At 31.7% G+C, this 17,946-nt stretch overlaps 2 protein-coding genes across 3 annotated transcripts; one reads left to right on the top strand and one right to left on the bottom strand.

Moving 5' to 3' along the window:
* The first annotated feature begins 3,135 nt into the window (after nt 1–3,135).
* Nucleotides 3,136–9,985, top strand: LOC131177226 (uncharacterized). 2 transcript variants are annotated; one of them, XM_058142188.1, is made up of 8 exons: nt 3,136–3,441; nt 3,601–5,029; nt 6,065–6,183; nt 7,530–8,156; nt 8,246–8,558; nt 9,085–9,250; nt 9,413–9,515; nt 9,617–9,985. In XM_058142188.1, the coding sequence occupies exons 2-8, from the start codon at nt 3,869–3,871 to the stop codon at nt 9,732–9,734; spliced, it is 2,607 nt and encodes an 868-aa protein (XP_057998171.1). In that variant the 5' UTR covers nt 3,136–3,441; nt 3,601–3,868; the 3' UTR covers nt 9,735–9,985. The 2 variants fall into 2 exon arrangements, with proteins under 2 accessions (XP_057998171.1, XP_057998172.1); XM_058142189.1 differs by having other exon boundaries at nt 3,145–3,441; nt 3,818–5,029.
* Nucleotides 9,986–11,673: 1,688 nt separating this feature from the next.
* Nucleotides 11,674–12,325, bottom strand: LOC110649079 (probable histone H2B.3). The gene has a single exon (XM_021803491.2). It carries the CDS (start codon nt 12,257–12,259, stop codon nt 11,837–11,839), a length of 423 nt encoding a protein of 140 aa, XP_021659183.2. The 5' UTR covers nt 12,260–12,325; the 3' UTR covers nt 11,674–11,836.
* Between the last annotated feature and the right edge of the window lie 5,621 nt (nt 12,326–17,946).

Raw genomic sequence — 17,946 nt, 5'->3', positions numbered from 1 at the left:
TCAATTGGTATTTCATCGGGTCCACAGGCTTTACCCACTTTCATTCTCTTAAGTGCTTCCTTTACTTCTAAAAATCTAATCCTTCTAGTATAATTTATATTCTTTTCTATTGTTTAAGCCAATACCTCTATTAATATGGATAGAGTTGTATAAATATTATATTTGCAATATATTGTGATAATATTATGAAAAATTAAGAAAAATACATTGTTATTAGAGTTTAAAAAATTCTATGCGATTATACAGTACTCTTTTTATTATATTAAAAATTTACGATCAAATTATTTAAAGTTTATGTTTACTATTTTTTTCTTATTTATATTATGATATTACGATTATGTATGTGTCTTAAATATGTGCATTTGTTATGATTTTTTTAATATAATTTTTTATATGTTATTGTAAAAGAAAGCAAAAGAAAATATTTGATAAATAAATAAAGAATACTATTAAAAATAATCTTTTTCTATCAAAACTAAATTTAAATTTATATTATAGAATTAATTCATTATATATATATATATAAAGAAATAATTATTGCTTCAATTATTTTTTCAAAAATTCCATTGTTAATAATTATTTCACATTATTCTTTGAGTCAAAAGATGTCCCGCTTAAGATAAGATAATTAATTTTTTTTTCTTTATTAATTAAAATATTTTTTCAAAACTGAAGTCCATAGAATTTCTTTTGTTCACTAATTATTTTATTTTTCTATTTAAATGAGCAACTAAGAGAATAATAATAATTTTTTTTATGTTATTTGAGTTTACAATTAATAATATAAAATTTTAATAATATGATAATTTAGATTATATTTTATAATTAAATATTGAAATTTAATATTTTATTTATTAATTTTTTTTATTATCCAATTATTTAGCTGTGAGTCTATCCAAGTCCAACTTGTCTAATAAAAATTAATTCTATTAGCTTGATTTTGCTCTTTTTATTCAAAAGCAAAGTTTATTAAATAATGAGTAATTTAATTTGCCTATTTACGCCTAGTTAATTAAACTCTCCAATTTTTTTTTAAATAAACTCTTTAAATTTTAAAAAATAAATTAAATAAATCATTTAAAATTTAAAAATATATTAACTAAGCCATTATTTTCAGTTTATATTTTTTCTTCATGCTCTAATTTTTTTTTTTGACAATCTATTTTTTGGCGATTCTTTTAACATTATTATTGATATATAGAGAATAGGATGAGGATGACAATGACAATGACCAAATAAAAATATCATTCTCAATAAAATAATCAAAATAAGATATCATCAAATCATAATCAAATTAGCGAGAGTACAATGAGCTCATAGAGAAGCTTTTAAATATTAAATAAAGAATAATTTATTAATTTATTTTAAAATATATATCAGATATTTATTGAGAAGTTTTTTGAATTATCCAGTAAAAATAACTTATTAAACTATTATAAGATGTTGTAAATTGAAGCACATGATAGTTGATGAGACTCACAGACAAAAAAAATCTTTATGCAAAGCTTTGAAGCAAGTTATAGTACAGTCTCATTTAATATGTTTTAAAAAAAATTAAAGAATTTATTTATTTTAAAATAATAAAATGTCTTATTTAATATATTTTTAAAATTTAAAAAATTTATTTAATTTTTTTAAAATTTTAATTACCCATTTGAATTTCAAAAAATAAATTACATGATTGTTAGGCTAAACTTTAAGACTTAAATCTCACTTTAATTTTCTGATTTTATAAAAAATCAAAATATATACAAATATTTCAGAAGATAAACTCAAAACCAAAAATCACAGATATTTTCATAGCCGTGTAGGGTAGGAAAAAAAGAAGACCAAGGCAAGTGTTTAACTTAGCCGTTTAGACTCGTGACATTCTCATTCAACACACAAATAAAAAATTATATAAAAATTCCACGTGTTAATATGACATGGCATTAGTTAATTAATAGGATAATTCTTAACTATAAAATATATGAAAATAATTAAAGCCAAAAAAAGCCTACGTGTCAGTCATCGTTAGATCGGCGCTCCCTTTAGATCCGTTGTCCTATCACAGACCAAAATTTTAATTAAAAAACAAATAAATAAAACAAAATATTTTCGCTCTCCTTCCCTCGTGTCTGTGCCTCATAAAGGTTTGCGTAGTTTTTTAATAAAATTACGATAAAGTCCCTAAAATTTAATAAAATTTACATATTAATCTCTAATATAAATTTAGTAATAACTTATTTTTAAATTTTATTTTCATTAATAATTTAATTCTCATATTTTATTTTTATTAACAAATTGATGTTAATGAATTTTGAGGATCATTTTATTAATAAAAGTAAAGTGTGAGAATTAAATTATTAACAAAATAAAATTTAATTGCATTAGACATTAATTTATAAATTTTGTTAAAATTCAGATGTTTAATTATAATTTATCTTTTTAATCAAATAAAAATATTTGAAATTGAAAAATAATATGATAATAAATTAAATTAATTTACAATTTTTCATTATTAATCAAAATAAAATCTCTTATATTTATAAAATTAAAATTAATTTTATAGAATATTTTTTAAATATATTATATAATTTCAATAAGATAATTAATTAAATATATTTATACAATTAAATATCTTTACATATTTATTTAGAACTTGATATTTTTTTTATTTTTTAAAATTTTCTACAAAATGTTTGACTATAAATATATTAAATTAAGTAAATTTATATTATTTTTAATCCATTATTAAATATAATAATTATTATATTATGATCATTTTAAAAAAATTATTATATTATGATAAGATATTTAACATTATAAAATAATTGTTATAAAATTTGAAAATATGTTAGATTAAATTAAATTACAAGTAAAAATAAAATTATATATTAAATGGGGGTATTATATAAATCTTGTTCTAATTTAATAAAAAATATTATATAATTATAATTTAAAATTATTAATTTTGAGGTTTGATAGTTTAATAAAAAATTATAATGAAGTTATTATGAATCGAAATCTAAAACTGAAGTCCTAAAAAAAATAAAATCCAATTGAATTAAAAGTCTAAGTTGGATTCGGTTCAAAATTTCGTTTTCAGTTTCGGTTTGGAGAAAAAAAAAAAAAAATCGAACCGAGACGCACCTATTGCCTTATACGTTTTCTCTCTCTAAAGAGCTTATTTGATTCTCTCTCTAAAATCTCTCTCTCTCTATCATGTATTTTATGAATTGTGATATCATCTTCTTGTATGATCTCTCTCTTCTCTTCTTCTTCTTCAACAATTTTTCTCTTTATACTTCACATTTTCTCTCCTTTTCTTTCTTTCTTTCTGTATACCAGTAGAAAAGAAAGTTAGGGCTTTGGTTTCTCTGTCACTTTGATACAGGAAAGAATATGAAAGAGAGACAATAGAAACAGAAACGCTTTCAAAACATACGTACAGCGTCATAGGTACATCTCTTTCCACGCTCCCAGAATCCCTAAAATTTTTTCACATTATTTCAATTTTAACACTTCTCATTTTGATTTATTTTTTTATTTTTTTTCTTAATAAAAGTTGTGGAATTATCGATGTCTTTGTTTAATTTTGACTTTTGTAAATGTTATCAGGTGATATGAATTCAGACTCTATCGATCAGAATCCAATTAGGGCATAGTTTCTTTTCTTTTTCTTTTCCCTTTTTTTTTTCAGTTTTTTTTACTAGTTTGAAACTGAATTTAGGATTCGGTTTCGGATTTGAAGAGAGTCATTATTTTTAAAATTTTTTTTTTTATGGGTAATTATGTGTATTTCGTGAAATTAAAGCGGGATTATTATAATTTATAGGTGGTAATTTTGAGTGTGGGTGGTGTGAGGTGGGGTAGGGATTGTGTGAGGATGACAGATTTTCAACCTTTACAGCAGAAACCTGAATCAACAGATGATGCCCGCGCTGAATTTGAGAGGGGATTGGAGGAATTGATGCGTGGCCACTTGGATGATTGTATGTCATTTGCCTCATGTAGCTCCACTCGTAATGCGGACGAGGAGGATGATGAGGGGGATCAGCTTGTCCGCAGGAGACGTAGGTCTGATCTGGAGGGTGATGATTTGGCTGAATCATCTGCTGCAAGGAGGCGCCACTCCCGCATTTTAAGCCGTTGGGCTGCTCGGCAGGCACAGGAGATGATAACCACTATTGAGAGGAGGAATCGTGAGTCAGAGTTGATGGCACTTGCCGGTTTGCACACAGTTTCCATGCTTGATTCCTCATTTTTGAGGGAGTCGCAGTCACCCACGTCAAGGAGGCAAGGGGCAGTTGAACGGCCAAGTACTCAGGCATCTGCAATTCTACAAATGTGGCGGGAGTTGGAGGATGAGCATTTATTGAATAGGGCTCGAGAAAGAGTGAGGGAGAGACTGAGACAGCAAAGAAGTGTGGAGTCTAATACAAATATGTCGAGTACAAACATGTCAGAGAGTCGGGGTAGTGAGAATCAGGGAAGTTTGGTGGATGCAAGTGAGAGCGAGAATGAATTTGTACCTTGGTCACATGAGCGGCTGGGCGCACAGAATGAGCATGGGGATAATAATGGGTCTAGTAGGGAGCAATCTCCTGATCTTGGGGAAGTTGAGAGGGAGAGGGTGAGGCAGATTGTTCGAGGATGGATGGAGAGCGGCATTAGTGATCATACATCTAATGTGTCTCAAAGGAATGATAGTCCAAGAGGGGAATGGCTTGGTGAGACTGAACGTGAAAGGGTTAGAATTGTTAGGGAGTGGGTGCAGATGGCAAGTCAGCAGCGGGGAGGTCGTGGGGGATGGAGGGAAGAGCAGGCTGCTGGACTTGATGCACAAGTTGACAGAGTTCGTGATGGGTCAGCTGCTGACCATGATGAAGGGCAACCAGAACATATCCGTCGAGACATGCTGAGGCTTCGTGGAAGACAAGCTCTTCTTGATCTGCTTGTGAGGATTGAGCGGGAAAGACAGAGGGAACTTCAAGGATTGTTGGAGCATCGAGCTGTCTCTGATTTTGCTCATCGTAACCGCATTCAGGTTGGTTTTACTGTAATGAGTTTATTTATGGTTGTATTTTTTATCACGCTGTTATTTACCATGATTAAGTCTCTGGTAATTTGAACAGTATACATCATTGTGAACTACATGGTTCTTGTTTTAACGTAATCATTGTGAACTACATGGTTCTTGTTTTAACATAAACCTTCGTTTTGTATGATATATTTGTCAACAATTTTTTTTGATGAAAATAATATATTTTGTCTATATAGTGTATATTTTCTTATATGATTGATGGTTTTGGTCTCAATACCTGCTGACGTTCAACTTGTTCATTTACAAAGGAATCTTTTAACTTATAAAGTCAGTCCTACATGATTCTCTTAATGTAACTTTTTCCCAGTTGAGTGAGAAATAAGTGATATTCCTCAAATAAATGGATTTCACTCCAGTGGGAACTTTGGGCTTCTTAAGCCTTTTCATGGATGAAATTATCTGGGTAACACCTTTCTCCCCTCCCTAACAATTACATTTTTAGGAAGATTGTATAGGATTTCACTTTAAGTAGGTACACTTCCACTTTACTTCATCGCACTTCAGTTGTTTTGTAAGTATGGCGAGTACCATATTTGCAGTTTTTCCCTCCGTAGCTACTAATGTTTTACTTTATAGTAATTATTTATTTTTCCTAACTGAAATACTGGCTTTTCTTTTCCTTTTTTTTCGGGGTTTTTTTTTTTTTTTTTTTTTTTTTTTTTTTTTTTGTGTGCTCGTGTTTACTGGGTTGAATTGCTTTAGATATATTACTTTTGGTTGCGTGGTTATTCTTTTATGTAACTGATTAAACACAAAAGGACTTCTATATCTCCCTCCCCAAGGTTAGAACTTCTCATCTTTATGTTAAAAGTGAGTTTAGGTGTTAGAGCTTCAGATATTTTAAAATTGCATTTAAGATGGTTGAAAAATTCTCCCTTCTCCCCTTCTGCCTAGAAGGTTTTCCAATATATTATTGTAGGGTTTTGGTTTATTTATATAATCAATGGCTTGATTACTAAAATATAATATTTTTTACAGTCATTACTGAGAGGTAGATTCTTGCGAAATGAAAGACCTGTTGAAGAAGAGAGACCGCCTTCAATGGCTGCAAGTGAGCTAGTTCAATTAAGACAACGGCACACTGTTTCTGGATTAAGGTATGGATTTTTCTGTCTTCTCATGACACAAGCCTTTCGATTGTTATTGAATATTTTTGTCACCACTTATTTGAATATTTTGCATTTTGGTCCCTTGAATTCTGCTATTATTCTTATCTGCCTTTAGATTAACAATATTTTAGTTTATGAGGTTGCTGGTAAGGACAATCATGGAATAGATCTTATATTAGGATGATCCCAGACACATACAACTTTCTTTTGATTGATTTGGAGAACCTGTCATCAGATGCTTTTCATTACAGTAATTCATTGTAGAGGAATCTTTAAGTTGTCCACATTCATGAGTAAGTGAATTATAATGGGAATTTCTTTAAATAAGAGTTTTGGTAGTTTCATTATAGAAGAAAGATGATAATTAGCACCAGGTGGCTTGGTAAATTCATTTTTTTTTTCATTTGTACGTGCTTATGTGATGTTCCCATGTGTTGCAAAATTTTGACCTTATAGGTCTTCATTAAGCCGCTAATTCGTTGCAGCCATGATATTAAATACAGGTTTGGTTTGTTATGTAGATGGCTGCATTTCAAATTGTATGGGGGAATATTGATTGTATGAGAACCCCTTAATCTTTCGTCTTCTTTTTTTTTTTGGGGAGTGGCTGGGGGATGTGTGGAGTGAGGGAAAAAAAGAGAAATGGTAGAAAATCTTAGGTTCACTTCTTCTCATTGCTTTTAGCAATTTGTGGATGCTGTGACTGGTGTGCAGATTGTAATCCAAATGTGCATGTGCTGCTGCTGGTTTTTATCACAAACTGACAGATATGGATATAGCACTGCTATTCTAATTGGCCAACGAGTCTAGAATATTGTCAAAAGCTATGCAGAACATGCCATTCTGCAATCCCATGCGCAACCGAACAACCACCCCACCCCTCCCCGGCCCCCTTCTCTCTTAAAAAAAATAAGTATTCAGATGATGACCATTATACAATTGATGCACCTTTTTACTTATGTAACCTTGCGTGGATAGACAAGACACAATAGACACTATTTTTTTATCCTCCCTCTGTCTATTTCTCTCTCCAATTGCTTGCTCATGTGTTCAGGATTTTTTTTTTTTTTTTATGTTGTTTTCCTCTCTAGAAAAGAAAACATTTACGTAATTGTATTTATGACTCCTTTTTCTCATTAATGAATTGTCTGGAATTTTTTTCGCTCTATAGTCTAGAGCAACTACTATATTCCTTTAGTAATTATGCTTATTGCTCTTTGGCTTGCATGAATGTTAGCAGTAGTGATGACTGCTGCTGAACAACATAAATAAGAGACTTTGTGGGTGCTATATGATTTTCCTGATGTTGGATCGGTTTCTCTTTTCTCTTTCAGGGAAGGATTCCGTTTCAGATTGGAAAATATCGTTCGTGGCCAAGTAAGTGGCCATTCTGATAGCACACCTGATAGTAATGTCAATGATCCTAGAAATGATTGGAGTCAGACAAACACTTCTCAGAATATCCAACTTGAAGACAGTGAACAATTGCAATCTAGAAGTCAAGAAAATGACACCCATCGGCTGTCTGAACAAACAGAAAACTTACAAAGCAATGCTGCTGCCAATAACATGAATTGGCAAGAAACGGCTAACCAAGTTGGGGGTTGGCAGGGACAAATTACAGATGTTGAGGGACGTAATTGGCGACAGCCAGACTATAGTCAGTTTAATGAATGGAGAAATGGTGATGCAGAGCCTATAGATGGGAATTGGCAAGAGAATTCAGTTAATGACTGGCCCCAGGAAACACCTGGAAATGTACAGAGTGAACAAAGTCGTCCACAAGATGCTCAGCGAGGTTGGCATCAGAATGGCTCTCGTGAAGCAGTCGAAAATTGGACAGAGGGGCCTTCTGATCCTCCAAGGATGCGTCGTGCTGTTCCAATGAGAAGATATAATAGATTTCACCCTCCTGATGATGACAATGTGTATAGTATGGAACTTAGAGAACTTTTGAGCAGGTATTTGATGATGGAGAATGATGATCTTATTTCTTGAGCTTCATAGTTCTTTGATCACTAAATAATGAAAATTGCTCTTCATTTTATAGGAGAAGTGTTTCTAATCTTCTTCGTAGTGGTTTCCGTGAAAGTCTAGACCAATTAATACAGTCATATGTAGAGAGGCAAGGTCGTGCTCCCATTGATTGGGATCTGCACAGAAACTTGCCAACACCGACTCCCACTTCACCAGAGCGAGATGAGGACCAGCAGAGAGATGAACAAAATGAGGATCAGCGTGATGTTATGAACAGACCTTCATTGGTTTTGCCAGCTCCACCTGTTCCCCCACCTCAGCCTCTTTGGCACCAGGATTTGCATCATACTAGCTGGTCTCGCCATAGCATGCAACGCTCAGAACTTGTGAGCCATCTTTTCGCTATAGAGCTTACAATTTAGTGGGTTTTACTTACAAGTGATTGTTTTTCTTTTTGATTTACTGAATTTCTGTTTTTTTTTTCCTTTTTTTTTTCCCTCTATTTGATTCTTTATTGATTTCTGGTCAGGCATCATGTTCACCCGTGTCATATAGTTATTAGGGCAGATTTTTTTTCAAGCTTGATTTCTTTTGAACCATTTTTTCATGATCAAAAACTGAGAAAAATTTTTTCATGGAAGCGAACTGAAATCAAGGTGTCTGATTTATGAATTAATCTCTCTCTCTCTCTCTCTAGCTATCTATAGCAAATATGCACATAGTCCTATATGTGCAAGGGTAAGACTTCATAACTAGCAACTCTTGTATCTTTCAAGACTTGTTTGTAATATTAAATTGGACCTATTTATATCCATTATGCACTATATAGAGGTTGCTAATTCTGCCAATGCCAATCTACATTTAGTAACATGTGACTTGTGTATTCTAAATGAGGAATTTGATATGGTGCAGGAGTGGGAGATGATTAATGAATTGAGAGCTGACATGGCAAGACTTCAGCAAGGAATGAGCCACATGCAGAGGATGTTGGAGGCCTGCATGGATATGCAACTTGAGTTGCAGCGTTCTGTTAGACAGGAAGTGTCTGCAGCTTTGAATCGATCAGCTGGTGAAAAAGGTTTGTGTTCACTTTCATTTTTATTGTTGTACCATCGATTTAGCATGGTTCCCACTATTCATCGATTCATTTAACCCTAATATCTGTTAGTTAGGGCTATAAAGTCTAGTTGATTATTTGCTTTTCTATTTTAATCATGTTTAAACACGCACAATTTTACAGGTTTGGTTGCTGAGACGTCTGAGGATGGATCTAAGTGGGGTCATGTAAGGAAAGGGACATGTTGCGTTTGTTGTGACAGCCACATTGATTCTTTATTATACAGGTATGCTGTGACATTTTCTTCTGATCTAATACAAGATGGCAACAGTGTCATTCTGTTTTGATTTGGCGGGATTGTTGATTTTAAATCTGAACATTTTGCAGATGTGGGCACATGTGCACTTGTTCAAAATGTGCAAATGAATTAGTTCGTGGGGGAGGAAAGTGCCCATTGTGTCGAGCACCGATTGTTGAAGTGATCAGAGCATACTCCATACTGTAAAGAGGTGGGGGAAAAAAACAAAAAAGAAAATAATTGAAATTGATTAGATTTTGTGATGAAGATGGAGGGGAGCTTACGTCAGTATGGATGTTGAGGAAGCTCCGCAGGGTCATATCTGTAGATTGTCCAGTTGTTGCCACAGTTTTTCTGATTATATGTGGAATGTTATGCAATGTATAATTGGAATAACAAATGGCACCTCAATTCTTCATTCTTCGTAAATAAAATGTTTTGTCGGAAAATTCTTTTCATTCCAGGCCACTTAGTCAATCACTTGTACAAATCGGCTTTGCAGCATCAACTACTAACTACTACTATTCTTTTACTCATGGAGGAAAAACCCTACTCTACAGACAGAAGCTAGACTTGCAGTTACTGGGAAATTCTCATAACCTGGGGAAGGTGGTATGTGTCAGTTTTAGCAAATACCAAGAGAGAAAGTATAAACCAACCTTCAACGGCTTGAGCCTCTCGAGGTTTCAACTCCAATCAACTTTCTCTGCTGCCCTGATTCAGCTCATCAACTCGAGATATGGAAGAAAAAAAAATTTCATTGTGTAAAAATAAGGAAAAAGAGAGATCCAAAACCAAATGATAAACTAACTTGGTATTGAAAGCTAGACTTTCCATCTGCTGCTCATCATGCAATAGTGACATTGCTGCAAATCTCACCATCTATGTGAGAAAAAACTCAGAATTCAGAAGCCCGCAATACTCAATGTCAACGATGTAAGAATGCAAAAATAATAGGACAATAGACGAGCTAGATAAATGTGTGGGATATATACGATAAGGCTAATCACAAATAAACCAGCATTGTTTCTTAACTGCAATGATCAGCCAGCAGAACATTGAAAACTAGCAACCAGAAACACGAGTATCCCTTCACCTGTCATGAATAATACAGAAAGCTTGCAACCAGGGACCATGAGTATTCCTTCACCTGTCATGAATTGAGCCCATTACCCCGTGCTACAGCATCCAAAAGAACAACATGCTTTGTAAAAAATGAGCTGCTGCATAAGACTTCTACCACTCCAAAACACCCCTCAAAAATCCCTTCACCTCCTTTTCCCCCTTCACCGCAAACATACCGATATACTGAAAACATACCAAGGTAACAAATGCTCTCACATGTACTGTGGGTGCCACATATTATGGGAGTGAAAAAACATGTACTTTTGTACTACCTAATAGTTTCCTTCAATCAGCAACAAATATTATGCCAAAGCAATGAATGCATTGTGCTGTGCTTTGGAGGTAACTGATGCAACTTGACATTTCACAAATCAAATCCCATTCTCAATAAACTTTATAGATATCTTAAGACGATGAAAAGCATTTTAAGATGAAAAGCATTTAAGTTATTTCAATTAAAATTGGAGCCCAGCAACACAAATTTGAAACTAGCACATCAAAGTTAACAGTTCTAAAGAATGTTTGTGAAAGAACCTACAATATCAGTGCAAGCACTTAATTAGATCATGGGAACAAATTGTGGCATTCAAAATTTCGGCTCAATGGCACTCAAACTTGCTCTCAAAATCCATAAAAACAAAAATATAAGTGGGCTCCGATATAGCCCCATCTCATTAGCTACTGAACGAAGTTAGTCACCAGCATAATAACTCTTATACTTTGTTGCAATACACATATATAATTAATGTTAAGAATACAATGTTCATGCTAGAACCAAGGTCATCAATGGCAGAAGGTTAATTGTATTATTACTGATGATAAGCATATGATACTCTTTTAGCATAAAATGTTTTAGTGACAAAGGGAATCAAACAACTTACTGGGCACAAGCGGTTGCTCTGCAGTATGCAAGATAGCCAATACCAACTCCCACGCATCCATAACATCTTAAATTTAAATCAGAAAATTTAATTGAAACCCACAAAATTAAAGGCATCAAAAGCTAGTAATAAGAGGAAAATTAGGAACCAGAAAATTCATTAATTAAAAAGCCAATCAAATTTCAATAAAAAACCTTAATCCATGCACAATTTACATCCAAAAAACCCTAGATCCCTAATCACTACTAGGCCAATTCTTAAACACCCAATATAGATCCATAAGAAACTTTAGATACCCTAAATTTATGAACTAGTGAACTTAGTAACAGCCTTGGTCCCTTCAGAAACAGCATGTTTAGCAAGCTCTCCAGGAAGAACCAACCTAACAGCAGTCTGAATCTCCCGGGAAGTGATGGTGGGCTTCTTGTTGTATCGAGCAAGCCTCGAAGCCTCTTGAGCGAGCTTCTCAAAAATATCGTTGATGAAACTGTTCATGATCCCCATAGCCTTGCTAGAGACACCAATATCAGGATGAACCTGTTTCAACACCTTGAATATGTATATCTTGTAAGTCTCTACGCTCTTCTTGGCCTTCTTCTTTTTCTTATCAATAGAGCCTTCCTTCGGCAACTTCTTCTCCGCTCGGGGCTTCTTCTCGGCCGGTGCCTTCTCTGCCGCTGCTGGTTTCTTCTCCGCCGGTTTCTTCTCCGCTGCCTTGGGCGCCATTAGTTAGGTATGGTATTCAACGAAGCAAAAGGGAGAGAGTTTTGAGTAAAAGAATTGGATTTCGATTGAGTTGGATTGAGAGGCGAGATTGCAATTGTTTATATAGGGAAAAGGGGTGAAACGTGACTGGTTGGTTTTGAAGAGACGCGGATTGATGACGTGGATGATTCGATTTGGGTAGATGGAAATGATCTGTTGATTTTGAAAGTTGAAAATGATAATGGCATGATGATCAAGTTTATCAAATCAAGAGGGACTTATTAGTATTTTTATTAACTTTTAATTATATTTATTAATATTTTATACATTAAATGTTATACACAATAATAATAATTTTTTTAATGTAAAAAGGATAATATTATCGGTTAAAGAGTAATATTTAATTCAAATGATTATTTTCAATGCAGCATATTTCAAAATTTAGTTTAATAAAAAATCAAACCAGTTTAATAAAAAATCAAACTAATCAAATTAAAATTAAAAAGAAGTTTAGTGAAGTGAGGAATTGAACACTAAACTTCTCAACATATAAAGAATATTTTTATCATTTAAACAATATTACATATTTATTAATTTTTCTTCTAATATATATATATATATCAATGTGAGTGCATCTATTAAATAATTATATATTAAAATTAATTATTCTATTCATTTCATATATGTTAATTTTTTAGACGTGCACGTTGTTTATACTCATTACTCGTGATTTAATTTATTTTTATATAACTTTTTATTAATTTTTTGTATATAATTATAAGATAAAAAATTATTACTAAAATCTAAAAAATAATAAAATTAAACAAAAAATAATAATTATTAAATTTAAATAATAAAAATAAAAATATTAAAATAATAATTATCTTTTGATAATAATTATAATTTCTCTTTTATTTCTATCTTTAGTTTATAAGTTGATTTGACATAAATAATTATATTTAAAAAATTTATATAAAAAATTATTAAATCAATATACTATAAACTAATTTTACAATTTATAATTTTATTTTATTTGGTATAACTATTTACATTATAAAAAGTCTTGAAGTTATATTTTAATATTTTTTAAAGAATTAGTATAATATATTTTTTTATTACAGTAATAGTTTAAACTTTTTATGAACGTTAAAATAAGTATGATTAATTTCTTTAACTACACTATTAGTTATGGTATAAGTTTTCCCTCTTTTAAAAAAATTTAATTTAAAAATATGAACCACATTATTAAATATAACAATTTTAATTTTAAATCCCTTTTAAAAAATAAGTTAGTTATATGGATCATAAGTGAAAAATCAAATATAAAATATAAAAAATAAAATTTATAGTAAAAGATAATATTTACCTTAAAATAATCTATATTAACATAAAATTTATTTGTAAAATTAGATATTAGAGACAACTATTAAAATATACTCAATAATTTAAATTTTTCATGTTTATAATTTTTTGTTTGATTGATATATACTCATACTTTAATTAGTTTACATTTATAATAATATATTTTTAATCCTCTCTTTATATACTAATTTTTAGAGATAATTTTAAAATTTGTAACATTTGATTTAGTATATTGCTATAATAAAAGGATAATTTTTTTTAAAAAAATTAATATTATGAAATTTATGATATTACATTATGTCTATATCCATTTATGTAATACTGACATGATATATTTTTTTTATATTTCAATTAGTGGTAATGTCAAGTCAATGTTTTTTATATATATATTACATGTATTTTTTATTTTTTACTTATTAATTTCTTATTAAGATAATAAAAATATAATTGTAATTAATTTTAAGAATTAAGGACATTTTTGCCGAAACTAATATTCCCCCATTCCCACATTTATATATAATATAGATATTAAATAGTTGTATAAAATATTAAAATCAATTATTCTATTCATTTAATATATATGTTTATTTATAAATGTATAAAACTTTTATATTTATTGTGACAAAATTTTAATATATTAAAATTTAAAATTTTAATTAAGAATTTTAGAATGTTTTCAAAAAGTATTATATATTATACTTTAGTTAAATTTATTTTTAATAATTTTATAAAATATATTAAACATCTTACATCAATTGCTACTACTGAAATTATTAGTACTAAATCAATTTTGAAACATTTTATAATTAAATGTATTATATATACCTTAATTCCATATAATTAGTACGTGGCACTATTATAAATGCTAGATTTTTCTTCAATTATTAATTATTATTCAATTAGTAATATAATTAATCATGAAATATATTATAATTAAATGTACTATGCATACATTAACTCTATATAATTAGTATAATTATAAATTAAATTCTAGGCCAGATCGGCACTAAGACTTGGGTCAGCATAAGGCACCTAAAACTCGTAGTAAGCCTAACTATCCCTAGCCCAACCATAAGGCCCATAACTGTAGTTCAAATTCAAGAAATCAAACGAATAGAGTCCACCTATAAATTGGACTACTCGACGGGAAGTATTAACTCACTCTATCTGTAAATACAAAAATAACTCAACTTGGGGAGCTCAGCTCACCCTCACAATCTTCAAAACAATAAATAATCAAATTGGAGTTTGCCTCCTTCATCCAAAGTGGATACTCATCTCATACATTCCAACATATCCATACAACAGGTTTACAATTTCAAAAGAAATAGATTATTACAATCCCAACAAGATTAGAATACTATTAGCACATATAGAGTTCTAGATTATAATTCGAGGAAATAAAATACAAACAAGTTATAACTATGCAAACCTGCGAGAAAGGAAGTAGGTTATTCAGAAAAAGAGTTCACCTGTCACATGGTAAAAAAAGATTGAATAGGAGTGAGTGTTCGACTCAGAGAGTAAAATATTGATTTAAATATAATTTCTATAACTATCTAAGCCTAATGTATTCCTATATATGAAATACAATATACACACATATTTCTAAACAAGTCAAATAATATTTGTACAAAAGATAATTTGGAGTACTCACACACCAGTGTGTCATATCAACATATATATGTGTGTGTGTGTGTGTGAGAGCGTGAGCTGATCCCCTATACAGCTCTCTTAATTTCAACACCTGCCAGCGAGATTAACTCAAAACTGTACTCACCCTAACTTATACACAAAAAGGATCGGGTCCTAGTGAGTCAAGCTCTAGCCGCGACTATCCATCCTACCCATATCCATAAACACACCACACGCATGTCGACACACGCACACAGCTTCAAATTACCTTAAGACGACATCCATAATAGCATCATCAATTAAATATGTAATACAAGGCGTGCCTAGTAATTAACTATATATATATATATATATATATATATTTACAAGTAAATGCATAGACATGCTTTGAATATATAATAATATTGAAATTATAAATAAAATCAATATATACTCATAGATTATTTAAATGTCACTGGAGCCACTGAAAAGATAAGGAAGGTTAACTTGGATCACCTAAACAATCATATTCAAGAAATTTATCAATATTAACTCAAAATAAGGAACTAAAGAACCTAAGACACCCTAGGTTTATGTAGGAAATCCGACAGAGTTTTCCCTGTACCTAGGACTTACCCAACCTGTAAAATAACTCAATTAACCCTTCTAAATCTAAAAGGCGTTAGGCCCGTAGCATAACAACTATATAATGCCCCTCCTGGGCCTGCCAAACCAGTCAAATTTTCACATAAAATAATTATTTAAAAATTCAAGATGTTGCATTCTTTCCTCTTTACAGAAATTCATCCTCGAATTTTATACATGGCAGAACAAATACACTGAGTTGCATACTAAATAAGTATGGGTACTTATTGCGCATATACCACTCTGACTCTCAAGTGTATTCCTTTACAGATTGACTTCTCCATAAGACTTTAACCATAGAGATCTGTTTTGACCGAAGTTGCCTCCTCTGATAATCCACTATGGCCCTTGGTTGTTCCTCAAAAGTCAAGTTCTCATTTAACTCCACTGTGTCTGGTTGCAGCACATGAGAAGGGTTAGGAACATATTTCCTAAGCATGGAAATATGAAACACTGGGTGGACATGAGAAAGGTTTCGTGGCAACTCCAATCGATAAGTAACTTCTCCCACTCTGTCCGTGATCTTAAAAGGTCCTATATAACGGGGTGCCAACTTACATTTTTTTTCAAATCTTATAACCCCTTTCATAGGAGAGACCTTTAAGAACACATAATTACCCATAACAAATTTTATATCTTTTTTCCATAGATTTGCATAACTCTTCTGTCTGCTGAAAGCTGTCTTTAAATGTTCCCTAATCAAAGGAATAATCTTTGAAGTGTACTGCACCATATTTAAATCATAACTCTCGCCTTTTCAACTTTTGTCCAATACAGAGGGGACTTACACTTTTTGCTATATAATGCCTAATAGTGTGCCAGTCCAATATTGGAATGATAGCTGTTATTATAAGCAAACTCCACTAATGGTAGCTGATCATCCCATTGACCTCCAAAATCTATGAAACAAATGCGAAGTATATCCTCCAATGTCTAAATTGTTCTTTCAGACTACCCATCTGTTTGTGGGTGAAAAGCCGTACTAAAATCCAGCTATATGCCAAGTGCTTTTTGAAGTTTCCTCTAAAACCAAGAAGTGAATTGGGGCCCTCTAATAGATATTATGGAAACAGGAATCCCATACAATCTGACTATCTCATAGATGTATAACCTTGCATATTGAGCAATAGAATAGGTGGTCTGTACAGGCAATAAGTGAGCTGACTTGGTCAGATGGTCCACAATCACCCATATAGAATCATACCCTCGGGTAATATGAGGCAACGCAGTCACGAAGTCTATAGTGATCATTTTCTACTTCCACTTTGGGATGGGAATCTCTTACAACTTTTCTGATGGCCTTTGATGCTCTAACTTACTTTTTGAAAAGTTAGGCACTTAAACACAAAGTTTGCTATGTCTCTCTTCATATCATTCCACCAGTACATTTTTGTACATCCTCGGTGAACACTGTAAGGTGTATAGTGTACCTCTTGCATAATTTCATTTCTTAGGTTGTCCACATCTAGCACACATACCCTGAAACCTTGATAAGGGTACCATCTCTATCAAACCCAAATTCACAATCTTCTCTCTACTGTAACCTTTCAACAATCTACATTAATTGTGGGTTCCTATGTTGGAAAACTCTAATTCTGTTTCGCAGATCTAGCTATACTCTGAAATGTGCCAAAAGTACACCCGAAGCAGTTATATCTAACATCCTGATCTATCAGTTCATGCATCTCCTGTATCAACGATCTCCTCTTTGTTGTTGTATGTGCCAAGCTACCAGAAGACTTTCTGCTCAAATCATCTACCACCACATTTGCTTTATCTGGGTGGTACTGGATAGTGTAATCATAGTCCTTCAGAAGCTCCATCCATCTCCTCTGCCTCAAATTTAAATCCCTCTGATGGAAGATGTGCATCAAGTTTTTATGATTTGTGTATATTTCACATGTTTCGCCATACAGGTAGTGCCTCTAAATTTTCAGTGCTAAGACAATAGCTGCCATTTCCAGATCATGAGTGGGATAATTCCGCTCGTGCTTCTTTAACTGTCTAGAAGCATAAGCCACTACTTTACCATACTACATCAAAATACACCCTAATTCAACTCAAAAAGCATCACAATAAACTATATA

Source organism: Hevea brasiliensis, unplaced genomic scaffold (genome assembly GCF_030052815.1).
Source record: "Hevea brasiliensis isolate MT/VB/25A 57/8 unplaced genomic scaffold, ASM3005281v1 Scaf368, whole genome shotgun sequence".
Lineage (NCBI taxonomy): Eukaryota > Viridiplantae > Streptophyta > Magnoliopsida > Malpighiales > Euphorbiaceae > Hevea > Hevea brasiliensis.
This window is presented reverse-complemented; position numbering and strand designations above follow the sequence as displayed.

Bases quoted from the DNA above. Each gene is read 5' to 3' on its own strand.
- LOC131177226 (XM_058142188.1), top strand. From the start codon at position 3,869: ATGACAGATTTTCAACCTTTACAGCAGAAACCTGAATCAACAGATGAT. The intron at 6,184-7,529 runs GTATGGATTTTT...TTTCTCTTTCAG, and splicing joins CACACTGTTTCTGGATTAAG to GGAAGGATTCCGTTTCAGAT. The intron at 9,516-9,616 runs GTATGCTGTGAC...AACATTTTGCAG, and splicing joins ATTGATTCTTTATTATACAG to ATGTGGGCACATGTGCACTT.
- LOC110649079 (XM_021803491.2), bottom strand. From the start codon at position 12,259: ATGGCGCCCAAGGCAGCGGAGAAGAAACCGGCGGAGAAGAAACCAGCA.